Genomic DNA, 27265 nt, shown 5'->3' on the forward strand with positions numbered 1-27265 from the left:
AGGTTCAAGAAGGGCTACCATTTTCTCAATGGTAATCAGGGATGGATAGTAAATGCCCCTGATGCCCATATCCCATGAATTAACTTTAAAATAAAGTAGGGCGATTATGGCCAGATTGTCTTTTGTATCAATGTTGTTGGTTGAGCGATGAATATTGACCAGGGCACTGAAGATAGACCCCCTGCTCTTCTTCGAAGATTACACTGGCTGGGTGTATCAGCTGAGCTTGTGCTCAAGTCCCAAGAGTAGGGACTTGAAGTCACTATCTTCTGACTTAGCGATGAGAGTGCTTACCCATTGAGATGTGGCTCGCAGCCTTAATTATACATTTGACTCTGGGTGAACTACTAACTATAACTGAAACAATAGTGAGCAGTAGGATTCCAATGAATCCTACGGCTATATGACTTGAACATATGGATAATATTAAAATGAAGATGAGCAGAGATCATTTGGTGCCTCAAAGCGATTCCATCCAGACATGACAGCATGCGTTATCAATGACTCAAAATCACAGTCTTCCATAAAAAGAAAAACAGGAAAATTGTCAATTTAGGGGAGAAACTGCAGAAAATCTCACCCCTTCTGCAATCCTTTAAAGGAATCAAACAAATCTCCCAAGAAATTTCAGCAATTCATGAATTAAAATTAATTGATAACTGGAATAACATGGCCGATGAAATTGACTGCCGAGAAGTGTGAAGTGATACATTTGGCGGGAAGAAGAAGGAAAAACAATATAAATCAAGGGCACAATCCTAAAGGGGATGTAGGAATAGAGATACCTGCGGGGTAAATGCATAAACCATTGGAGGTGATAGGACATGATAATAAGACAGTTAATCAGACTTAAAGGATTGTAGATAAAGGAACAGAGTGTGAAAGTAAGGGCTTTATGGTGAACCTTTAAAAAACTGGAGTATTATGTTTAATTCTGGTCATTTTTTGGAAAGGGTGTGAAGACATTGGAGAAGGTGCAAAACTTGTTTACCAGAATGGTTCCAGGGGTGGAATTTTGAAGACACTGCCAAAGCTGGGACTGTTCTCTTCAAGTTGAAACAAAATTTGATAGGGGTGCTAAGTGATTAGGAGTCTGAACCGAGTAGATAGGGAGAAACCGCTTCCATTGATGAAAGAGTCGAGAGGTGTTTTGCAAAAAAAAACAGTGACATGAGAATTTATTTAATGCAGTGAGTAATTAGAATCTTGAATGCACTGCCTGAGGGTGTGGTGGAATCAGATTCAATTGTCGCTTTAAAAAGTAAATTGCATAGTTATCTGAAAGGAATAAGATGCAGGGTGAAAGAGAGAAGGTGAGGAGTGGGACTACATATGTTGCTCTTGCAACAGCATGGGTATGATGTGCATAATGACCTTATTTTGTGCTACAATCTTTCAAGTATCTATAACCTAAGCAATTTTGTTGCCATTCTATGAAACAGAGAGGGGAGTTGAAAAATATTTACATTTTCAAAAATCTTGTAAATTTGGATGATCTACTGAAAATCTGGATGGTCCATTCCAATTGGATGGATGCCAATTTCATTCAAGTCTGGCATCCCATTTCTGCGATCTATCTCTTACTCTTCAATCCATCCCTGCTCTCCTCCTTATCACCTAATTTCTCTTCCTGTTCCCCTTCCCCCCCAGTCTGTCTGGAAGTGACTCACTCTTGTGAAACTGTTGCTTTCCCTTTCAAAACATTTGTCATTAATCTAACTTCTTAAAATTATTGACCCTCTCTCTTTGGAAACTACTAATTTATCTCCAATCACTGTGTCAGTTCAAATTAATTGAATTTGTTGCTTATCAAATCTGTGCCCATCTTTGTTGAAACTCCATGTTTGAATCATTCAATTAGGATCCTTTTTCCACATCCTGAACAATTTTTAGTGTGATGGTGATCTCTGCAGTCTTTGACATGATTGATGCCTCCCTTCCATTGTTCAGCTCAGTAGGACTCATCTTCTTTTATTTATTGATTTGTAGCCAAAACGTCTTCAGCAATGGGGTCTTTTCACTTTAGCACTGCCATAATAGGAGCCTCTCCTTCCACCCCCTTCCCCTTCCCCAAGTTGGTCCTCCCCCTGGGACGTCTTCCTTTCTGCAAGCTATGCTTTGGTGACACGTGTGCTGATGATACCAGCTGCATCTCCTTACCACCTCTCATCCCATCTGACTTTTGTCAACAACCAGTCTTTGATGTTCTTCAGTTTCAGGCAACTAAATATTACGAAGACTTTGATCCATATCACAAATTCCAAATCTTTAGCACTGATTCAATCCCTGATCCAAGCAGAATACTTGTAATCTCAGTGACCTGGTTGGCCGTAAGTAGGTTTGAACCCCATAAATTTTACATTAAAAACCATACTGTGGTAACCCTCACGAGGTCCTCAGTAATCACTTATAGATCTCCCCCATGGGGCACGAGTTCCCATGGTAATGGGCGGCTGGGACTCATTACCGAGCTCTTTAAATGCTGTCCCAGACCTGAACCAGGCCATTAGTCCGGGGATGGGACATTTGTGTTGTATGTTGCGGGTGAGGCTTTACTTTTGAGTACAGAATAAATCTGTTTGAACCTTCCTCTTTGTATCTCCTGGATCATTACACATACCTAGTTGTTTCTACATATTACCTATCCCAAACTGAAGATCCTTTTACCATCAATAGACATGATCACTTTTCTGTTCTCTTGCTAATTATACTACACGCTGTGTGAACTTCAGCTCATCAAAAACTTTACTGCTTGTAATTTATTTGTTCCCAATTTCTGCTTGCTCAGGGTCTCTCTCCTCAGTTGATCAGAATTGGATCCCGATTTTCCAATGTTTAAAATTGTCATTCTCATAATCCTCCATGGTGTCAACGCTGTCCTTATTTTAGTAACTTCCTGCAATATTGCAAGCCCCTCAATCTCAACTAAATGAACATTGTATTTTACAAGTCTGCCGATCCAGGAAAGATCGTAGGCCACAGTGACTTTTTTACTGTTTCATGGAACCTGTCCCTAATGAGGCCAACACTTAATTGGTGTCTAACTCTTAATATTGTAGGAAATCTCCTGAATTGATTGGTCCATCATTAGAGATGAAGCCAACACAGTTGATCAGCGTGCTTCCAGGTGTTTGTGAGATGTGTAACATGTATAACTTTGCTATCAAAAACTGGCACTAAGGAATTTTCAGTACAGTTCCAAATGAAATCAAATGCTTTCTTTCCATGTAACACAATAATAGAGAAAAAAATTAAAACATCCTGTGCTTTGGCTATCTAATTCCGTGACTAAAAAAGAGAATTGTTTCCAGAATTAATGCCATGAGTTTTCTGCCGATGTTCGCCGAGGCGAAAAGGCAACATCGGTGGAAAATCTCATTGTGGGAATATGAGAAGATCCCATTCTCTGGTTTTACCCGCACCTCGCTGGTTAGCTGACGAATTCATTTCAGTAAATTAATATATGCTTGAAGTGCTTCACCGACATATGTTGCCCTGAGATAAAGAATTCTCATGTCAGCAAGGTTTACAACGAGTATTTAAAAATGCAAAGCAGTCAAGGGGAATCCGCCAGGGGCACAAAGGTAAGTATAGCCGGGGGGGGGGAGGAGATAGACATGTTTTGGGGTGGGTTTTGTTTTGCCCTGGTGCTTGTTGGGAGGGGTCGGATGTGGATGAGTTGTTACTGTGCTTGTTGTGGAGGGGGTTCCCCCGGTGCCTGTGGGGGGGGGGGGGGGGGGGGGTTGTTCCCGTATCCATGGGGAGGGTGGAGTTATGGTTTAGCAATGGGTGTCTCGAGGGTCCCCCAATCTATGTAGAGCAGGTGTTGCTTCCTCTCTCAAACTCTGCCCCGTCCGTGTGATGGTGATGGTAAAAGCCATGCCCCTAGATCTTCTGTGCACAGAGTTCCAGAGAATCTGGTGTGCAAATTTGAATGTACAGGTGGGGATCTGCATGCCGTTTTTCTCACCCCAGTCAGTACTCAAAATTCCACCACATATGTGTGTGTGTGTGTGTGTGTGTGTTGGGGGAGGGGGGGGGGATGCGGAGGGAATGGATGTTCTTGTACAGGGGAAGATTTCCAGAGCTTACCCTGTACTCCAAATGGCACCCTTAAAATAGATGCACTTTTGACCTGGAAAGATTCAGATGTTCGAAATCCAAAAAATAAAGCAGGATTATTTTTGTGACGAAAATCTACCTATTTTATTATAAACAGCTGTGTTTATTTTAAAATATGAATCAATTTTGTAACACAGAATTGAACAAGTACAGGAATATAATTAGTGCTTGAATTGAAAATAATTATAGTCATGTTTGGCTGTGTCAGATTTTGATCTTAACAAGTTTCCGTTAAATGTTGAAGCTCTCATGGGAGCACAATGGTAAATTACCTTCTTTTAACTGCTGATATAGAGTAAATAACATGGACTGGATGCACATACTGCAATATTGGGCACAGAGGATAATTAATCCATTGCATGGCCTACCCGACTTTTCCATCCCAATTTCCATTCCAATTTATTTAAATTGAGGGAAAATTGGGTGACTTGCATAATAGATGTTCTATTCTGCACCCCTAATATTCTGATATGCAATTCTGGCATGCAATGCTTGGTGCCAGAAGCTCACAGATGGAACATCATACATCTGAATGCTTTGAAGTAGTAAATCTTCAGGTTTTTGAAAAAATAGATTTTTTAAATTCAAAAGGGCCATTTATTAAATGTAATCAGTTCAGTTCATCACTGGCTAATCCTCTGTTTACAGTCAGACTATTTCTCCTTGCTAGTACATTCATAATGTTTTCTAATTTTTAATTGTATTTGTATTTTAGCAGGGATGACATTTTCCCAAAAAATGACAAAGTGTTAGGTTCTGACTGAAAACCGGTGTGTTTCTCGCATGCAGACTTTCTGTCGTGATCTTCCCACACTTTGCCATTTCTTAGAATAGGGGTGTGTTTTGCGGCATTATTGTGAAGACACCAGCGCCCAATCTCAAATCTTTGTTCAAGCACCCAATACCCATCATCGCCTGCATCGCCCCCCACCTTCCCCAATCTCTCCAATTTTTTGGGCATCAACACCCCCCTCATCTCTCTCTTTGCCCACCCCACACACCTGAAGTGAACACCCGCTATGGGGTTGCCATAGGCCCCACGCCCCATCACAAATCCTCTTATGGCCCTCTCACAAGACCTTCCGGACGTAACAAGATTTTGTCCCTGCACCGACTGAGGGTGGCCATTGCCCTTTGTTTCTGTAAATACTTGAGATATTTGACAAACTTCATGCCATAATAACATTGGGTGTCTGTTGTCAAAGTATGTTTCTAAATAGAAATTGTTGGACATTTAATTCCAGATTGATAAAAAAAAGTGTAATAAATGTGATACCAGGTTGGGTGGGAGGGTGAGCTGTGTGAAGGATGTAGAAATCCTTCAGTGTAACTCACCAAGGTTCCTTAGGCAGCACCTTCCTGTTAAGGAATCGGTTAAGAGACATTCCAATTAGATGGTTCATTAATGTTAAGTATCCAATAATTGATACTGATATATAAAGAGGTTGCAGGTGGCACTTGTTTGGTGTGATGTGGTGATAGAGTTTTGTATAGAGTGTGTTCAAGGAAAGTAAAGGTGTCTTGGGAAAGGAGCAGAGCTCTTGACTCTTTACTGAACAGCAGCCAGAAGCTAACAGTGGTAGCAGAGAATGGCTACTATGCAAATGTTAAGGGTTGAAAGATACGGCTTTTCCAGGAGAAAAAAAAATTCTGCATCAACCAAGGAGTGAAACAAAAATATATGGCTGAACCTCGAATAAAAATGTCCGGATATGACTATCCGCCATTATTTTGTGAAAGGCAAGGATGGAGGGGTCCTATAATTTATGGGTTTATTCATTATGCACTTTCAAGAATTGGATTACATCAGTCATTGGGTGGGGGGGGGGGGGGGGGGGGGGGGGGGTTGGGGGGAGGGGGACAATATGTGTTAATGGTGACTGTGGGTGATTCCTGATTCCTTTTTTGTCATTTGCTTTTGTTAACATGCGGGTTAATGCTTGGGGTTTGGTGGGAGGATGGGATCGTTGTTATTGATATGGGGATTGACATTGCATTCATTACTGATTATTGTTTATTGTTGCGTGGAAATTTGGGAGAAAATGTGAAAAAGGAGGAGAATAAAAATATTAAAAAAAAATATATCTTGTGAAAGAGGATTGTACGACCAATGGAGAAGTGCAGTTGTTATGTGGACTAAGGTGACCTTGGGAAAGAGGAAACAAGGTATGGCATTGGCTCTTTCTCTACCTTATGAGAGTAAAATCCGAAACAAAGTGTTTTCTGAACTGGAATTGGAACGATTAGACTCAGAAGAAGGTGTGGAGACTCTTGCGTTTTATGGATAAGATTTATCAAAAGGATGATTTATTAAGTGTGTATGAACCCTGGTTAGAATTTGAAAGATTTCGGAAAACAGAGGATGTCTCTATTTCGGAATTTAGCAGACTATACAAAAGTCTGCACAAACACCGCCTGGAATTTCCACGTTAATTGCCGTGTTGGCATTTAAATTACTGGACTGTGCTAGAATGACCAATATGGATAAGCTCCTGGTTTTGACAAGGAGTTAAGTTTGCAGATAATGATACCTTATTTGATCAGATTATAGTGGCCTTAAAGAAGTTTCTGGGGAAACATTCAATTCCTATGGCTCTTATGACACAAAGCAATGTGTCAGCAATAGAGCAGACTATGGAAGGTCCACTACTGACAGGATGGTGAGATCGTATTGCTACAAACAGGTTACGAGAGTATGGAAGGAAATCGGGACCTGAAAATTATGAGAACAGAAACCCATTTAAAACCTGTAACAGGAGGAGGGACATGGAGAATGCTAACATGGAGAATGATAATAGGAAAATGAACCCCAGAAATGCCCGGGGTATGATAAATCAATGTTTTAGATGTGACTCTCAATACCATTTTGCTTTCAACTGTCCAACATGTTATAATAGAGTGTTTAATGCTACACATGACACGGAAGAGTCGGAAGAGGAAAAAGATAGTGACCAGAAAGGAGGCATTGTCTTATTAACAAGCAGTTTTACTTCGGTAATGAGAGTGTTGATTGCAGAATCCTTCAATTGTGCTGTATTGGACAGTGGCTGCACATCTACTATGTGTGTGGACTTGACTGGTTAAAATGTTACCTGAACTCGGACTTCCGGTGGCGGCTATGAAGGAGTAGGTCGCACATTTGGGGGCTCCCGTTCGGGTCTGACCTTAGGACCTTTTCCCCCGATATTTGTCGTATCTGATTCGAAAATTGATGGCGGATGTAATTGTAAAGAGGAATCCTACATCAGTGCATGGAGAGGTGGACCAGGAGTGCTCGCAAAGGAGTAATAGGCGAACCGATAAGACTTGGGCTGAGGCTGCAGCGGGAGAAAGCATGGCGGATGACTGGAGTCCTGGCTCAACGACCCAGAGGTCGGCGGAGGAGTTGATGCAGTTCATACAGGACGGCTTCGCCAAGCAGAAACAGGAATGCTTGGACCCGATTAAGGAGTCGATTGCGCGGCTGTAACTCTGACTGAATGCTCAAGATTGGGCGATCGCGAAAGTGGAGAAGGCACTGACTGAGCAGGAGGAACACCAAGCTGCAGTGGAGTTGGCAGTGGGGATGTTGAGAGACCAACAGAAAAGGCTCCAGGAGAAGATGGAGGATCTAGAGAACAGGTACCGCCGGCAGAACATGAAAATCGTGGGTCTCCCGGAGGGATCCGAAGGAACGCCGCAGGGGCATACATAGCGGGCATGTTCGAGAAGTTACTGGAGGATGGGACGTTCAACCGACCCTTGGAGGTGGACAGGGTGCACAGAGCGCTCGCGAGGAAGCCGCATGTGGGGGACCCCCCGAGGACAATGGTGGTGAGATTCCACAGGTACCTGGACAAGGTGTGTATCTTACGGTGGTCCAAGCAGACACGGAGCTGTAAATGGGAGAACAGCATCCTGCGTATATACCAGGATCTGAGCGCGGACATGGCCAGGAGAAGAGCAGGTTCAACCAAATGAAGTCGACCCTTTTCAAGAAGAAGATGCAGGCAAGGGGACAGGAGAGGCGATTGGGGAAGCTGGCGTTTACAGTGGTAGGGGGAAGCTTTCGGGTACCTAGGCATCCAGGTGGCGTGGGAATGGGAACGACTGCATAAGCTAAATCTGGCCCGCCTAGTAGACCAAATGAAGGAAAATTTCCAAAGGTGGGACGTGCTCCCATTGTCACTGGCTGGGAGGGTACAGACAATGAAAATGACGGTCCCCACGCGATTCCTGTTTATGTTTCAGTGTCTCCCCATCTTTATTCCATGGTCCTTCTTTAAATGGGTCAATAAGGTGATCTCTGGCATTGTATGGGCGGGTAAGACTCTGAGTTAAAAAGGGGATGCTGGAGCGCAGCCGGGGGGGAGGGCAGGCTGGCGCTGCTGAACTTTAATAAATATTATTGGGCGGCGAATATAGCCATGATTGGGATATGGATGCTTGGGGGAGGGGGTGTGTCGATGAGGGAGCGTGTAGAGGTGGCATCATGTAAGGGCACTAGTTTGGGGGCGTTGGTAATGGCGCCTTTGCTGTTCCTGCCGGCACGGTACTCCACCAGCCCCGTGGTGGTTGCGGCCCTGAGAGTCTGGGGGCAATGGAGGAGATGTGGGAGCAGCGAGAGCATCGGTCTGGTCTCCAATCTGCAATAAATACCGGTTTGCCCCGGGGAGGCTGGATGGAGGGTTTCGCAGATGGCAGAGAGCACGGATCGAGAGGATTGGAGATATGTTTATAGAGGGTTGCTTTCCCAGCCTGAGGGAGTTGGAGGAGAAATTTGAATTGACGGGAGGGAATGAGTTTAACTACCTGCGGTGTGGATTGATCAAGATCCCGTTGCAATCTTAGATGACCTTCTTCGCTGTCCACTACGCCACCAATCTTGGTGTCATCTGCAAACTTGCTAACCATGCCTCCTAAATTCTCATCCAAATCATTAATACAAATAACATAGCAGTGGACCCAACACTGATCCCTGAGGCGTACTGCTAGTCACAGGCCTCTAGTTTGAAAAACAAACCTCTACAACCACCCTTTATCTTCTGTCGTCAAGCCAATTTTGTATCCAATTGCTACCCGTGAGATTTAACCTTATGCAACAACCTACCATGCAGCACCTTGTCAAAGGCCTTGCAAGTAGACAACGTCGACTACACTGCCCTCATCTACCTTCTAGGTTATCCCTTCAAAAAACTCAATCAAATTTGTGAGACATGATTTTCCACTCACAAAGCCATGCTGACTGTCTCTAATCAGTTCTTGCCTCTCTAAATGCCTGTAGATCCTGTCTCGCTGAATACCTTCTAACAACCTACCCACCACAGACATTAGGCTCACCTGTCTGTAGTACCCAAACTTTTCCCTGAGGCCCTTTTTAAACAAAGGCACAACATTTGCTCCCCTCCAATCTTCAGGCACCATACCTGTGGTTGTCGCGATTTAAATATCTTTTCTAGGGGACCCGCAATTTCCTCCCTAGCCTCCCACAACATCCTGGGATGCATTTCATCAGGTCCCGGGGATTTATCTACCTTGATGACTTTAAGACTCCCAGCACCTTCTTCTCTGTAATATGTACAATTCCTCAAGACATCACTATTTATTTCCCCAAGTTCCCTAACATCCATGCCTTTCTCAACAATAAATATCGATGAGAAATATTCATTTAGGATCTTGCCCATGTCTTGTGGATCCGCACATTGATGACCTTGTTGATCCTTACTCTCTCCCTCATTACTCTTTTCCCGTTTATGTATTTGTAGAAGCTCTTAGGAGTCTCCTTTGCCTTATCTGCCAAAGCAATCTCATGTCCCCTTTTTGCTCTCCTGATTTCTCTCTTAACTGTACTCCGACAACCTCTATACTCTTCAAGGGATCCACTTGATCCAAGCTGCCTATGCATGTCATATACCTACTTGACCTTTTGACCAGGGCCTCAATATCCCGAGTCCATCTGCCTTGCTCTTCACTCTAAGAGGAATGTACTTTCCCTGAACCCAGGTTAACACACTATTGAAAGCCTCCCACTTACCAGGCGTCCCTTTGCCTACCAATAGACTCCCCCAATCAATTTTTGAAAGTTCATGCCTAATACACAATTTAGAATTTTAACTTTTAAGCCAAACCTATCATTCCTCATAGCTATCTTAAAACTAATTGAATTATGGTCACTTGTCCCAAAGTGATTCCTCATTAACACTTCTGTTACCTTACTTTCCTTATTTCCCAAGAGGAGGTCAAGTTGTGTCCCCTCTCTAGTAGGGTCATCCACATACTGAATGAGAAATTCCTCCTGAATACACTCACCAAATTTCTCTCCATCCAAGCCCCTAATGCTATGACTGTCCCAGTCAATGTTGGGAAAGTCAAAGTCCCCAACTATTACCACCCTATTTTTCTTGCAGCTCTTGTAATCTCCTCACGTATTTGCTCCTCAATTTCCCGCTGACTATTTGGGGTCTATAGTACAATCCGATCAAAGTGATCTCTCCCTTCTTAATTCTGAGTGGGCGAACCCTCAGATATATCCCCTCTCAATACTGCTGTGATTTTCTCCTTAATCAAAAACGCAACTCCCTCTCCTCTCTTACCTCCTGTTCTATCTTTCCGATAGCATTTTTTCCCTGGAACATTCAGCTGCCAGTCCTGCCCCTCCCATAGTCATGTTTCAGTAATAACTATAATATCCCAGTCCCATGTACCCATCCATATCCTGAGTTCATCTGCCTTGCCCATCAGGCCTCTAGCATTGAAATAAATACAGTTTAATTTAGACTTCCTTGGCTCTCTGCTTTCTCAGACCATCAGTCCGGCCATGTTTTGTGCACTTTCCCTGTTTTTTATTTCTCCTAGCCTTACTGGACCCATTCACCTAGTTCTCCACAGTCTCCGTATCCTCTACTCTGGCCGTTTTTGATTTTTGACTTTGGTTTCTCTGCCTTTTACTTTGCCCCTTACTGCCTTTTGTTTCTGTCTCCACTTTAATTCCCTCCGACTTCCTGCATCGGTTCAGTCTGATTTGTGAGATGTAGCACACTGTATTCCCCTGGGGATCTGTACTGGAATCTTAGCTTTTTAACCATATATCAATAACTTGGAATATGGAATAGTTGTACAGGTTGAACATCCCTTATCAAAATTCCAAACACTGAAAAATTTCGAAATCCGCACTTTGTTTCGAGCGCCGATGTGACGTCACGAGTGAAAAATCCCACAATGCTCTGGGATGGCTCCCGGGCAATGCGCAGGCCCCAATGAGCTGCACATGCATATTATCATATTCTGAATTCTGATACATACTCGGCCCCAAACATTTTGGATAAGGGATGCTCAACCTATGTATGCTTCTTCACCTTCCTAAACACAACTACTATCATTTACAACAGTGTTTTTCAAACTTTTTTTCCGGGGACCCATTTTTATCAACCGGCCAACCTTTGGGACTCACGTCGGCCGATCTTCGTGACTCACGCCGGCTGACCTTCGTGACTCACTATTTTCTCTTAACTTGTTTGCTGCTGACAAAATGGAGGAATTGCAATCGCGCCCAAAGCACATGACTTTGACATTCGGGGGGCATGACCTGCACTCTGCCTCTCTTCAGGCAGGAAGATTACATTGAATTTTAAAAAAAATCTTCTCCTGCGTCTCCGATTGCGCAAATTCGCGCGCAATATCCGCGGCAGCCGGCTTTTAACAATGCCGGCTGCAAGCGGCCTTCAAAATGATGGCTGGGACCATATTTAAAAAATGGGGCGCACTGCACATGCATGCCCGCTCATCGGATGGCTCTGCAACTCTCCCGACACCTGTCTGCGACCCGCCTGCGTGCAGCTACCCCCACTTTGAAAATGCCTGATTTAGAAGGACAAGGGCAGCAAATACATGGGAACACAACCAGCTGGACGTTCCCCTCCAAGTCATTCACTATCCTGACTTGGAAATAAAATGCCGTTCCTTCACTTCGCTAGGTCAAGATCCTGGAATTCCCTCCTTAACAGCACAGTGAGTGTACCTACAGCACATGGACTGCAACGGTTCAAGAAGGCAGTTTACCACCACCTTATCAAGGGAAATTAGGGGTGGGCAACAAATGCTGGCCTAGTCAGCGAAGCCTATTTGATTTTGATTTGATTTAGATTTATTGTCACGTGTACTGAGGTACAGTGAAAAGTGTTGTTCCGCATACAGTCCAGGCAGATTGTTCCATACATGAAAAGCAGAGGACATATGATCGATGCACAATGCAAATACACAGACATAGACATCAGGTGAAGAATATGGAATGTTGTGCTACTCAGTAGAGTAGATGCGTGGAGAGACATACCCTGTAAAAATGAATTTTAAAAAATTTGCCAAATTAGTAGACAGTTTCTGCTACTGTAGAATATCGGTGTTCATTATCAGCAATGGCAAAAGAAGTGGCACTTGTGCTGGAGTTCTCACCCTCATAATTGGTGAGCCAGCGACAGTGAAGGTGATTAGTGCTGGCAGCTCACCAATTTCATTTAGACCCGACCACAAAAATAGATTTCTTTAGCTGCTTTGGATACTCAACCCACTGCTTGCCAAATTTACACTACATGGGAAGTTAACTTTCATAAGATAGAGCAGAATTTATTTACAAAAGGATTATTCTTGGTTATTCCATAATAAATCTTTCCTTATTAAGGCTACATTATGCTTTCATTATTGCTAAGGGCAACTAACCCAAATTGATCATCCTCAAACCTGCGAGCTGCCCAATTATCATCAACAGCTCACAACAAACATGGTGATGACTCTGAGTCCAATTATGGTTGAGTTTTGGGTCTTTGATTTCTTGGTGCGCACTCTGAACAAGTTTCTATCCGCATTTTCCTTCCCTTGCAGTATGCATGTGTGGTATTTAGGCTAGGGTACATGAAGATATTTTGGAAACAGATATGCAGCGAGTGTAACATTTGGAGATATTTAAAGCAGTGATGCAACATTGAATTGGATTTCAACCAGCTGCTGCGTGAAAACTTAAGGGGCTGGATGTTCTGGTTTCCCAGCCGTGTTTTGCTTGGAGGCTCACCGTTCACTGGCAGCGGGATTCTCTCTTGTGCCGTTTGTCAATGGTATATCCCCATTGAAGCCACCCCCAGCCACTGGGAAACCCTGATATGGGGTGTACTGCCGGTGGGAAAAGAGAATCTCAATGGCTGGAGAATTCCAGCCAGGATCTGTATATAATAATATGTCTCTCGCTCTCTCTCTCTCTCTCTCTCTCTCTCTCTCTCTCTCTCTCTCTCTCTCTCTCTCTCTCCCCCCCCCTACCCCCCCAACATACACACCTTTTATGGACTTCCTGAATGAATTGCATACAGTTATATCTGTCCTAGTGCCTTAAAAAGGGAATTGTGGCTAACGTTAGATACAGTAATCATGTTTCCTTGAAGGAAAAAACATGAATATAGCAGGCAGCAACTGTTGAGCTTTAAAGAATGACAGCTATCAGCAAATGGGTTTTTACTTAGACTCCAGCCTGTGACAAATCTGTTCCAGTCACTAAGGAAAAGCTTTAGCGCCCAACAAATACTTTTGTTCAAGACATCGATAGAACCACACAAAGTTTGAGGCAATACTTTAGCAAATCATAGAAATTTTACAAGACAGAAGAATTTCATTTGACCTGTTGTATCTGTGCTGGTTCTTTGAGTGAGCAATACATCTGGGGCGGGATTCTCCGCTATCCGGCGGGGCTTTCTGTACTGGTGCAGAGGAGTAGCGTGAACCACTCCAGCGTTGGGCTGCCCAGAAGGTGCGGAATCCCCGCACCTTCAGGGGCTAGGCCGGCGCCGGCGGGATTGGCGCCGTACCAGCCGGCGACTAAGGGCTTGGCGCCGTGCCAACCGGCGCCAAAGGGCCTCTGCCGGCCGGCACGAGATGGCGCATGCGCGGGAGCGCCAGCGTGTACTGGCATCATCCCAGTGCATTCGCAGGGGGGTTCTTCTCTACAGCGGTCAATGCGGACCGTTACAGCGGCCGGTAATGAGGGAAAGAGTGCCCCCACAGCACAGGCCCGTCCGTGGACCGGTGGGCCCCGATCGCGGGGCCAGATCCCCCCACGGACTCCGCCGGGCGCCCGCAGAGCCAGGTCCCGCGGTATGGACCTGGTGTAATATACACTGCCGGTACTGGCCGAAAACGGGCGGCCACTCAGCCCATCGTGGGGTGGAGAATCGTCCGGGGGGCCGCTGTCAATTGCCCCCGACCGGTGCAACGTGATTCCCGCCCCAGCTTGAAAACCAGCGCCGGAGAATCTGGCGGCCAGCGTCAGGGCGGCGGGGCGGCATTCACCCCACTACCCGGCGATTCTCCGGCCCGGCGGGGGTCGGAGAATCCCGCCTCTGATGCCATTTATCTTTATCCTGTAATCACACATTCTTCCTTTACAGATAATAATCCAATTCCTTCTTGAATGTCTCGATTGAACCTACCTCCACCATTCAGGCAGCACATTCCAGATATTAACTACTTCCTGTCTCCATTGCATCTTTTGGCAATCACCGTAAAAACGTTTTTCATAGGTATTTAAACCCTTTGCCATTTTGAACAAGAACATTCATTTTAAACAACTTAGTTTTTTGGAAGAGTATTGTAATCTGAGATTGATTGCCATAAAAATAAGAGAAAGTATGAAATACATCAATAATAAGACCATAAGACATATGAGCAGAATTAGGCCACTCGGCCCATCGAGTCTGCTCCGCTATTCAATCATGGCCGATATGTTTCTCATCCCCTTTCTCCTGCCTTCTCCAATAACCCCTGATCCCTTTATTAATCAAGAACCTATCTATCTCTGTCTTAATGACACAGTGATTTGGCCTCCACTGCCTTTTGCGGCAAGGAGTTCCACAGATTCACCACCCTCTTTCTGAAGAAATTCCTCCTCATCTCTGTTTTGAAGGATCGTCCCTTTAGTCTGAAGATTAAGCTAATATTGTTCTCTTAATAGCTGAGACCAGTCAGAGAATTTGTAAGAGGGTTTACATGACTGGAGGAGGTTATTGAGATAACGCGGGGTGGGACCATGAAGACATTTAAATAAAAGGATGAGAAATTAAATTATGAGGCTGTGGGATCCAGGAGTCAATGTAGGTCAGCAGGGACAGGAATGACGGGGCTTTACAGGATAGAATAGCCTCTCAGCAATGGCTCTCTTCCATAGAGGCCTAGGCCTGACCAGCCTCCCATGTTCTAACCTCTGTAAATTTAAGGTTATCCAAAACTCTGCTGCCCGTTTTCTATCTTGAATTAAATTACAGTCACCTGTCACCCCTGTGCTTGTTGATCTACATTGATTCCCAGTTAAGCAGCATCTCTATTTTAAAATACATATCCTTGTTTTCAAAGCCCTCCAAACTCTTGTGTCTCTCTATCTTGGTAATCTCCTACAGTCCCACAACCCTCTGGGATATCTGCACTCCTTTAATTCTGGCCACTTGCGCATTCTTGATTTTAATCTCTCTTGATTTTAATCACTCTATCATTGGTGGCTATACGTTTAGCTGTGGAACCTAGTGCCCTGAATTTTGGTCCCTAGTTCTCTCTTGTTATCTCTCTTTCCTCCTTTAAAATCTTTTAGCTAGATGCACTTGTATCTCCTCATGTGATTTGCCATATTTTAATTTTTAAGTCCCCTGTGAAGTGCCTTGGACATTTTATTACCTTAAAGGTGCTTATAAATGCAAGTTGTATTGCATGAAATACAAGGATATCCCTGCTATTCCTCATTTCACCCGTATCTCTATAACCTTCTCCAGCACCACAATCATACGAGATATCTGTATTCCTCTAATTCTGGTCTTTTGGCAACCATGATTTTAATTGTTCAACCACGGGATGATATTCAGTTGCTAGTCCCTAAACTGTGAAATATCTTTCTCACAGCTCTCCATCTCTCTACTTCACTTTCCTCCTTGAAGGCACTCCTTAAAACTTACCTCTTTGACCAAGCTTTTAGTCATAAGACTGAGTATCTCCTTTTGTGATTCAGTGTTATGCTTTGTTTCATAATATGCCTTTGAATCGCCGTGGGATATTTTATTACATTCAAGGTGATAAATATATAGGTTGTTTTTATATCCGCTCCCGGTTAAATCATCAATAGACGTGCAATCAGGCGTCTACATATATGCTAATGATACCCAGCTCCCCATGTCCTTTTAAAAATTAGTTAATGGGATGTGGGCATCGCCGGCTAGACCCGCATTTATTGCCCCAACCTAATTGCCCTTGAAGGTGGTGGTGATCCGCCTTCTTGACCTGTTGCAGTCCATGTGGTGTAGGTACACACACAGTGCCATCTAATATCAAATCACTTGCCCAATATGTAGTTGAGAATGAGCTGCATATTGGAAAGGCAGAAGCCATTGTCTTTGTCTGCCATCACAAGTTCACTTCATAATATCCCTACAGTGCCATTTTGCCCATCAAGTCTGCACGACTCTCTGAAAGAGCACCCTTCCTAGGTGCACTCCCCAGCCCTCTCTCGTAACCCCACCTAAGTTATACATCTTTGTACACGAAGGAGCAATTTTAGCATGACCAATCCACCTAAGCTGCACATCTTTGGACTGTGGGAGGAAGCCCAGAGGAAACCCACATAGACACAGGGAGAAAGTGCAAACTTCACTCATTCAGTGACCCAAGGCCGGAATTGAACAGGGTCCCTGGTGCTGTGAGGCAGCCGTGCTAACCACTGTGTCACCATGTCGCCGCAACATGCAACATCACTTCTAATTGTTGCCTGTCTACCCATCCGTGCACGCCAAAGAACGCGATATTGTGCCCCATCAAAGCCAGCAAAAACTGGTCTAATGCTGACCCGACCACTGCAACAATGGAGGCCCCATGCTATCCCATCATGCCACGCCGGACACTGCGAAAATATAATTCAAACTGTCCACCCCAATCCAGCAAAGCAAATCACGCTGCTCCTACAAAATTGTTGCCTTGAGAATGCTGGAACCAAACACATATTTGACTCGATGTTCCAACTGTCCATCCATCAAAAACAAGGCAATCATAATCTAAAATGTTTCAACTTGTGTAAGTCATGGGATGCACCCCACCCCAATCTCAAACGGCGTGAGAACAGCAGAACCCTCACTCCCGCCACCTCGTTGCCATGGATTCAGCCCTTGTCCTTGGAGAAATGTAATGAAAAGTGTATGTCTTATCAGACTTCTGTGTTACTTTAAAATTATGACAATGAGTCTGCAAAATATGTGTTTTCTTTAATTTTAAAAACTGGGAATTAATATTTACGCTCAAACAGCTATTTTTTCCTATATTAGGTGTCTTAGAAACACCTGGCTTCTACGGTTAAGTAAAAATCCTTCTGGAGCCTATTCTAAAATTCCAGATTATAAACCCAAGGTTACTTTCTCAGAAGATAAATCGTAGCAGAGAGATATTAACATTCACAGACCAAGCATACACACTCTCACAGGTTGCAAATGTCAGAGTAAAGAAACAGAAATTTCACAATAGCTCAATTAAAATACTGAACAAAATCTTTCATTCTCCTTCGAAAACTTTATCTGTGTTATTCCATTTAAGTCAATTTCCACTGATTAATTTTAGAGGCATTAGCTATTCTTAGAGACGTATATTTCTTTGTGCAGATGACCTGCTTGCTGAAATAGTTAAATTTTTGTACAGAATCGTAAGTGGTGGAGAACTTGGCATGATGCCATCTCCATCCGCTACGTGACCTCAGACATTATCCATCCTTTCCTTCAATGCTACTCAAATTTCTTTCTTGTTCTTTAAACTGAATTCAATTTTCAATGTTCGTTATTTAACCGGTTTTTGGAAAGAGATATTACTGGATGTTTATTTTTCTTTTATTTCAAATGAATTGAATTACTGCCGAATTTATCTGGACGGCTTGAAACGATCTGAAGTTATTCTCGACAAGTATCCATTGTTAAGTTCCTAACCTTAATCTTGTATTGACTTTACTCCTCATTTTTTGTTTTAGGAGGGGGATTTGTCATCCTCAGATATTCCTGAACAAAAACTAATTGAACGTTTCAGGCCCCTTTCTGAGCCTATTTCTTTCTCCTCTCCTTGAGACATTTCAGGACAGTCCTTAGCCTTAATTGTTGGCAGTTTTGTGATGTCTTTGCCAGTTTGCACAATCTGTACTGCCGCTATCTTTACTCGCTTTATTGCTATGCTTAAAGGAGTCAGAGCACAATTCCTTTAAACTAGCCTGTTTTCCAAATGGTGTGAAGGCTTAATTTCAGTTACTTGTTCTTTTAACTGGTGAACTAAGATGATTCCTGCTTTATTTGTCTCATCTCACTTCTGTGTATCTCACCATTTTTCTCTGTTCCACAGAGATCATACCCATCTTTGATCATTGTTTACCAGAGTATTTTGTCTTCAAAAACTCAAAAAAAATGTTTTTAAACTGACTCTTTTACTCATTTGGCCTTGATACCAGATTCGTTGGATGTTACCTCACCGTCTGTCCGCCTTGCCAAGTGACTCTAGTTTTTGGCGGTCAAAGGTTTGACTACTCGCCTTGTCCACCGGCTCGAGCGGCGTCCGGCTCAGCCACATCCTGTCAGACTACACCAAATGTTAGGGGTGAAAATATTCACACGAAGGCCTGAGTATCAGTAAAAAAACAGTTTATTATGTCAGAATACTGGGAGACAAAATCTGGGGACTCCGCAGTCCCTGACAGCACCGTATCCCACTTAGGCTTAAACTCACATGAATTAATATACAGATTCAAGGCGGATAGCCTAATGACTTGGTTCTTTTCTCATATGCGCATTCCTTTTACCAAGACCGTGGCTGTTTTAACTATTCCTTCCTTCGTCAATTTTATACACAATTTTAATGCATTAGTTCCCCCCAGTGGCCATTTCCCTTCTCCTAAATTTTTATGCAATTCCCCAGATAATATTCTCAACTGCTCAGAGTGCTCCGGATATTGTTCACAAAGCGTTTGCAATGCACTGCCATTTTCAAAAGTTGTGTCTAAAGTATTACCCATTGTACCCTTTATCTGATGCCAGATGGTCCTTCCGATTACAATTTAATAGTGATCCTAGATCACTAATCCAATTTTGAATTTATTACAGGGTTATCCTGCCCTGTTTTTCAATTGATTAAGGCAGTTACGTGTATGGTGTTTTATGCCAGGGTCCGCAATGCTTTTGCCCTGTTTCATGTGTTGTTAAGCAGAGTTATCCGCATCTGCAGGGGATAAAAATTTAAGTCACGGAGTAATCACGCTCCGTACAAGCCAATTAGCAGCTCAAAGGTGACACCGTAAAGATTCTATGTCACCCGCCTTACAAAGTTAACAGGAACCTTTTATCATGAAGGTTTTAGGTAATAACAAGGACCATGTTGGCATCGATATCTCTTTACCTCTTTTAACTATTTCTTAGGGACTCCAACTCTTGTTCTTTAGCGGACTCTAACCTCAGGGACTCTAACCCAAGCTCTTTAGAGGATTTTAACCTCAGGGACTCTAACCCAAGCTCTTTAGAGGACTCGAACCTCAGGGACTCTAACCCAGCTCTTTAGAGAGGACTCGAACCTCAGGGACTCTAACCCAAGCTCTTTAGAGGACGGGAACCTCGGGGATTCTAACCCAAGTTCTATAAGTTTCTGGGTTCGCCGGACTGACCTGAATCTCGTAGGGACATCTCCAGCAGCAGGCAGTAGGCTCGCGACCGGGACAGCGAAGAGGAAAAATCAAAGTGATAAAAATACTCACATTTGGGGACCCTATTTCCCCTACGCGTCCAGAGACAATCTGCCGCTTACACCATCTGCTTCTGTCGATGCACCAGAGATCCCCGTACGGGCCACCATATGAGAATTCTAAATCTTCAATCCGGATGCAATTATCAGCCGAACACCAGATAACTTCAAAGAATCTTTTATTTACCGCGGGGCTACACAAGTGTAACTTCAGAGTTACAGCAAGTGAAGGCCCTTTTCTTTTAGTTATAGTTAACTATATACTTGTAAAACCCCTCAAACCCCTCCTTCATATAATTATTTCTTTCAATCATTAATCACAGTTAGTTTATTAGTTGCATAGCATAGCAATTCTTTATCAAGGAAGGAGTGTCCCATCCCACGGCTGCGTTTCGTTCCCACAGACAGTTCACAGGTTCCCTCAGACAGTTCACAGGATCCTGATAAGGCCGAACACAGAAGCAATTCATCTCACTAGGCACGTACACATATTACACAAACTTGACATTCCATTTCCCATCAAGCTCTGATTTTAACTTGACATGCCATTTCCCATCAAGCTCTGATTTTAACTTGACATGCCATTTCCCATCAAGCTCTGATTCTAACTCGAGCCAAACTCTCACCACCGCCCCCAGGACCGGTTCCAATGACCCAAAAATCTGAACCCCTCCCTCCTGCACCATCTATCAAGCCACGTATTCATTCTGACTACTCTTGAATTTCTACTCTGACTGTCTTGTGGCACTGGTCGCAATCCTGAGATTACTACCTTTGAGGTCCTACTTTTTAACTTATCTCCTAACTCCCTAAATTCTGATTGTAGGACCTCATCCCATTTTTTACCTATGTCGTTGGTGCCTATATGCACCACGACAACTGGCTGTTCACCCTCCCCCTTCAGTATGTCCTGCAGCCGATCGGAGACATCACTTGACCCGTGCACCCAGGAGGCAACATACCATTCGGGAGTCTCGTTTTCGACCACAGAAAGGCCTGTCTACTCCCCTTGTGATTGAATCCCCTATGACTATAGCCCTGCCAGTCTTTTTCCCGCCCTTCTGTGCAGCAGAGTCAGCCACGGTGCCATGAGCCTGGCACTGCCTTCCCCTGGTGATTAATCTCCCCAACAGTATCCAAAATGGTATACCTGTTTTGGAGGGAGATGACCGCAGGGGACACCTGCACTGCCTTCCTGCTCTTTCTCTGCCTTTTGGTCACCCATGCCCTGTCTCCCTCACCAATCCTAATCTGCGGTGTGACCACCTCACTGAACATGCTATCTAAGACCTCCTCAGCATCGCGGATGGTCCAAAGTGAGTCCATCCGCAGCTCCAGAGCCGTCATGTGGTCTAACAGGAGTTGCAGCTGGACACACTTCCCGCACATGAAGGAGTCAGGGGCATCGGCCACTTCCCTGAACTCCCACATTGAGCATGAGGAGCATAACACGGGTCTGGGACCTCCTGCCATTTTTACACTTTACCTTAACTGATTACAAATACATCAAATAATGAATAGGTGAAAGGAATAAAGATTTTACTTACCAATCACAATACTTACCAACACACAAAGAGTTACATTTCTCCCAGCTACTGCTAATTGGCGCACTTTCCTTACCAGCCAACAGGTCACTGCTTTGCTGTGATGTCACTCTTCAAATTTATCCCCAAAGACCCTGTCTAAATACTCACCGCTTGACTCTGTAGCTCCGCCCACTCCAACAGCTGAATTCCTGCCGAAAAGACTCAAATCCGCAAAGCAGCTAGTTTAAATACTCACCGCTCGACTCTGTAGCTCCGCCCACTCCAACAGCTGAATTCTCGCCGTAAAGACTCGAGTCCGTGAAGTTTTGTCATGTTGCCATTTCTTCTTTTTCAAATCACCTTAAATCTGTGTCTTCTGGTTCTCGCTCCTTCTACCAACAGAAACAGCTTCTCCCTATCTACTCTGTCCAGACCCCTCATAACTTTGAACACATACATCAGATTTCCTCTCAACCTTCTTCTTGAAGGAGAACAGGACCTAAAATAAATCAGGAGGTAACAAAGACATGTAAAAAAAGGCAGTACATTAATCATGGGTGACTTAATCTTCATGTGGATTAGGAAAATCAAATTGGCAGAGGTAGTCATGAAGAAGAATTCATAGAATATATTCGGGAGAGTTTCCTAGAGCACAACAGATCTAACCAGGGATCAGGTTATTTCGGATCTGATATTGTGTAGTGAGGCAGATTTAATAACAGTCTCAGAAGAAAAGGTTCTTTACAAAATAGCGACTATAACATGGTAGAATTTAGCATTCCGTTTGAGAGTGAGAAACTTGGGTCAGAACAGCTGTGCTACACTTAAGTAAGGATAATTAAAAAGGAATGAGGGCACAGTTGGCTGGAGCAGACTGGGAAAGGAGTTTAGCAGAAAAAACAGGTTGATTGGCAATGGCAGATGTTTATAAAAATAGTTCATGACTCAAGAAGGATTCTAGGAAGGGGATAAATCAACCATGGTTAACCAAGGAACTTAAGGATAGCACTAAACTGAAAGAAAGAAAAAACATACAATATAACAAGGATTAGTGGTAAGCCAGAAGATTGGAAAAGTGTAGAAACAAACAAAGATGACCAAAATAAAAGAGAGAGAAAGGTAAACTATGAAGGTAAACTGGCAAGAAATGTAAAAACGGACAATAAGAGTTTCTTTAAATATATAAAAGGAAGAGAGAGGCCAAAGTGAATATAGGCCCTTTATAGAATGAGGCTAGGAAAATAATAATGGGAACCAAGAAATGGCAGAGAAGTTAAATGAATACTTTGCGTCGGTCTTCACAATACCTGTAGAAGACTTTTAATAGCATTCCAAAAATACAAAATACTCAAGGGCAAAGGGGAAGAGGAAATAAATAAATTAACTATCATTCGAGAAAAAGTTCAGAGGATTATAATGAGGCTAAAGGTCGATAAATCCCCTGGACCTAATGGGTTGTATCCTAGGATATTAAAAGAGCTACAGAGATAGTGGATGCACAGGTAGTAGTAATCTTCCAAGAATCCTTAAATTCTGGTAAAGTGCCAGAGGAATGAAAACTGCCTGCATAAATAACCCTTATTAAAAGGTAGGGAGATAAAAATAGATAACTATAGGCCAGTTCGCTGAACATCTGTCATTAGAAAAGTGTTTAGAGTCCATTATGAAGAGAGGCTAGTTAGGCTGGGGTTGTTTTCCTTAGAGCAGAGAAGGCTGAGGGGGAACCTGATTGAGGTGCACAAAATTATGAGGGACATAGAGTATATAAGAAACTTTTCCTCTTAGTAGAGGGGTCAGTAACCAGGAGGTATAGATTTAAGGTCAGGGGCAGGAGATTTAGAGGAGATTTGAGGAAAAACCTTTTCACCCAAAGGGTGGTGAGAATCTGGAACTCATTGCCTGAAAGGGTGTAGAGGAGGGAACCATCACAACATTTAAGAAGCATTTAGCTGAGCACTTGAAATGCTGGAAAATGGGATTAGATAGAATAGATAGGTGCTTGATGGTGGACAGAGACATGATGGGCCGAAGGCCCTCTTGTTTTATAAAATCTATGGCTGGAATTTTCCGGCTGTTCTCGCTGGCGGGATCTTCTGGTCCCGCTGATGGCGAACTCCCACCAGGGGTATCCGTGGGTGGCGGGGCTGGGGGTGGAGAGGAGAGGCGGGGAGGGGAGTAGTTGTGTGTGCGTGTCGGATGGAATATATATGCACTTTGGTAGGAAGAACAAAAAATAGGACTAAAACTATACAAGTTACTAGTCAACCTACATCTGGAATACTGTGAACAGTTTTCGTCCCCTTTTCTAAGGAAAGACAGACCGAGATTGGAGACAGTCCAGAGAAGCTTCATGAGGTTGATCCCGGGTATAATGATTTTTCTTATGAGGAGAGGTTGTATAGGTTGGGCCAGTACTCATTGGAGTTTAGAAGAATGAGCGATTACCTAATTGAGACATTTAAGATTCTCAGGGGGCTTGACAGGGTAGATGCTGAGAGGCTGTTTCCCTTGGAATCATAGAATTTACAGAGCAGAAGGAGGCCATTCAACCCATCGACTCTATTCAACCCATCGATCGGCACCAGTCCCTGGCCTGAGCACCCTACTTAAGCCCAGACCACCACCCTATCCCTGTAACTCAGTAACCCCACCTAACGTTTTGTACACGAAGGGGCAATTTATCATGGCCAATCCACCTAACCTGCATATCTTTGAAGTGTGGGAGGAAACTGGAGCACTCGGAGGAAATCCACACAGACACTGGGAGAAAGTGCAAACTCCACACAGACAGTCACCCAAGGCCGGAATTGAACCCGGGTCCTTGGAGCTGTGAGACAGCAGTGCTAACCACTGTGCCGCCTTTGTGGGAGAGTCTAACACCAGAGGACATAATTTCAAAGTAAGGGGTTTCTCAGCGGAGGAATTTCTTCTCTTAGTGGGTAGTGAATCAATGGAATTCTTTATTGCAGTGGGCTGTAGAGATTGGGTCATTAAGTATGTTCAGTGCTGTGATAGACAAATTTTTAATCAGGTAGTCAAGGGTTATGGGGATAAGGTGGGAAAGTAAAGTTGAGGATTATCATGTCAGATTAGTCATGATCTCATTGAATGGCGGAGCAGACTCGATGAGTGAATGGCCTATTTCTTCTCCTTCATCTTGCGTCATAATCTTTCCTGTAGCCCCTAAAATACATTCATGTCCTTCCTAAAATGTGGTGTCCAGAACTGGAAGCAATATTCTGGACGCAATAAAACCGGTGTTTTTTACAGGTTAAACATAACTTACTTGCTTCCGTATTCTTAAAGCCCAATATGCTTTAACTGCTCTATCAGCCTGTACGGTCGCCGCCAATGATATATGCACATATTCAACTCGGGATGCTCTGCTCCTGCACCCCCTTTAGAATTGTATCTCCTCTTGGTTCACAATATTTCTAAGTTTTGATTCATCAGAAAATTCTGAAATTGTGCCCTGTACACCAAGGTCTCGTTCATTAATATATATCAGGAAGATCAGGGTTCTGAACACCGATTCCTGGTGACCTCCATTATAAACGTTCCTCCAGTCTGAAAAACACCTGTTCACTGTTTGTTTCCTGCCACTCAGCCAATTTCGTACCCACGTTCATTCTGTCCTTTTTATTCCATGAGCTCTATCTTTGCTTGAATTATGTGCGACATTTTATCAAATACCTATTGAACAAGCTACCGGCAATTCATTATAAAGTCTCCTTATTGTGTCTCTGTTTTTAAAAGTAAAGTATAATGAATATTAACAACAACGCTAAAATACTCAAATGTATGATTATGTCCAAATCCAGAACCAAGTGTATCCTTTAAGACCAAACTGAAAGATGTTGAAGTTGTGGAGAAGGAAACTGCAACCCTCCAATGTGAAGTTCCTATTCCTGCCATACAGGCCAGTTGGTTCTTGGAGGAAACTGAGATAGCCGAGAGCACCAAATATAAAATAGAAGAGGAAGGCACTCTGAGAAAACTTACAATCAAAAATGTTACGACTGATGACGATGCAGTCTATATCTGTGAAATGAAAGAAGGCAGCAGAACAGTTGGAGAGTTGACAGTAAAAGGTAAGGTTCAAGTGTTACCTTCATTGCATTGCTGTGTTTGAATAATAAACATCTTTGGACGGGATTCTCTCACCCCCCCCCCCCCCCCCCCCCCCCCCCCCCCCGCCGGATCGGAGAATCCCCGGAGGGGCGGCGTGAATCCCGTCCCGCCACTCTGACACTGGCCTCCGTATTCTCCGGCATCGGTTTTCGGGCGGGGGCGGGGATCACGCCACACCGGTCATGGGCCGTTGGCATTGCCCGCCCCGGCAATTCTCCAGGCCCTAACGGGCCAAGTGGGCGTCGGTTACTAGCCAGTCCCGCCAGTGTGAATTGGGCATGGTCCCATATGGCGGGATCTGGCTGGTAGGCCGGCTGGTGTGGTCCTCGGCAGGGGGCGGGAACAAGCCCCGGAGGGGGGCACGGTGACCTGGCCCTTAATCGTGGCCCACCGATCTGTGGACGGGCCTGTGCCATGGGGGCACTCTTTCCTTCCGCACTGGCCTCTGCAGGGCTCCACCATGGCCTGTGCGGAGAAGACACCCCCCTGCGCATGCGCCAGAACACGCCGGCCGGACTGTGCATGCGCGGGACCACGCTGGCGGTTCTGCGCATGTGCGGGACAACACCGGCCCTCCGCCGCCAGTTGGCGCGACGCCAAATCCTCCGGCACCAGCCTAACCCCCGGAGGTGCGGGGGATTCCGAACTTCTGGTCGGACCGATGCCGGAGTGGTTCGCGCCGCTTTTTACTCTGGCGTCGGGCCATTGCGGGGATTTGGAAGAATCCCGCTCCTAAATTCTCTTGGTTTAACTTACAAGCCTTTTCAACTATTTTGAATTAACAGATCCATTATGTATGTCATGATGGTGCAAGAATTACATTCATAAATGTGCTCAGAGTGAGTATTCTTACTTATATATTACTCAGAATAATAGAGTTCACAACATCACAGCCGTTCATAGATTTATTAAACACATCATAATTATTGACAATATTTAAACATGCACCTAAGGACAGCATTTACCTTCTATACTCATGATCTCAATCACCTAGAAGGACATAAACAGTAGATGCATGGGATCACCCAACACCTGCAAGTTCCCTTCCAAGTCACACACCATCCTGACTTGGAAATATATCACCGTTCCTTCACTGTTTCTGCGGTAAAATCCTGGAACTCCCGAACAGCACTGTGGATGTTCCCACAACACTTGGACTAAGTTGTTCAAGTAATAATAATGATCTTTATTATTCTCACAAGTAGGCTCACATTAACACTGCAATGAGGTTACGGTGAAAATCCCCTGGTGGCCACATTCCTGCGCCTGTTCGGGTACACTGAAGGAGAATTCAGAATGTCCAATTCACCTAGTTCATAGAATTTACAGTGCAGAAGGAGGCCATTCGGCCTATCGAGTCTGCACCGGCTCTTGGAAAGAGCACCCTACCCAAGCTCACAACCCCACCCTATCCCCATAACCCAGTAACCCCACCCAACACTAAGGGCAATTTTGGACACTAAGGGCAATTTGGCATGGCCAATCCACCTATCAGCACGTCGTTTGGGACATGTGGGAGGAAACCGGAGTACCCAGAGGAAACCAATGCAGACACAGGGCGAACGTGCAGACTTTGCACAGACAGTGACACAAGCCGGGAATCGAGCCTGGGACCCTGGCGCTGTGAAGCTACAGTGCTACCCTCTGTGCTACCGTGCCACCCTTTGGCATATTGAGAGGATGATATAGGGTCAGGCAGAACAGATGCTGCAGGAGAAAGAAGTAAAATGGTGAGGTGG

At 44.2% G+C, this 27265-nt stretch overlaps 1 protein-coding gene across 3 annotated transcripts in view; it reads left to right on the forward strand.

Moving 5' to 3' along the window:
• Positions 1-27265, forward strand: part of obscnb (obscurin, cytoskeletal calmodulin and titin-interacting RhoGEF b) — an 896193-nt gene that overhangs the window by 2114 nt on the left and 866814 nt on the right. For all 3 annotated transcript variants that reach the window (XM_038798455.1, XM_038798456.1, XM_038798458.1), the window contains exon 2: positions 25217-25486. In XM_038798455.1, the coding sequence (XP_038654383.1) occupies positions 25217-25486 (270 nt within the window). The remainder of the gene's footprint in view (positions 1-25216; positions 25487-27265) is intronic.

The sequence above is a fragment of the Scyliorhinus canicula genome, chromosome 5 (assembly GCF_902713615.1).
Source record: "Scyliorhinus canicula chromosome 5, sScyCan1.1, whole genome shotgun sequence".
In the NCBI taxonomy this organism is placed as follows: Eukaryota; Metazoa; Chordata; class Chondrichthyes; order Carcharhiniformes; family Scyliorhinidae; genus Scyliorhinus; species Scyliorhinus canicula.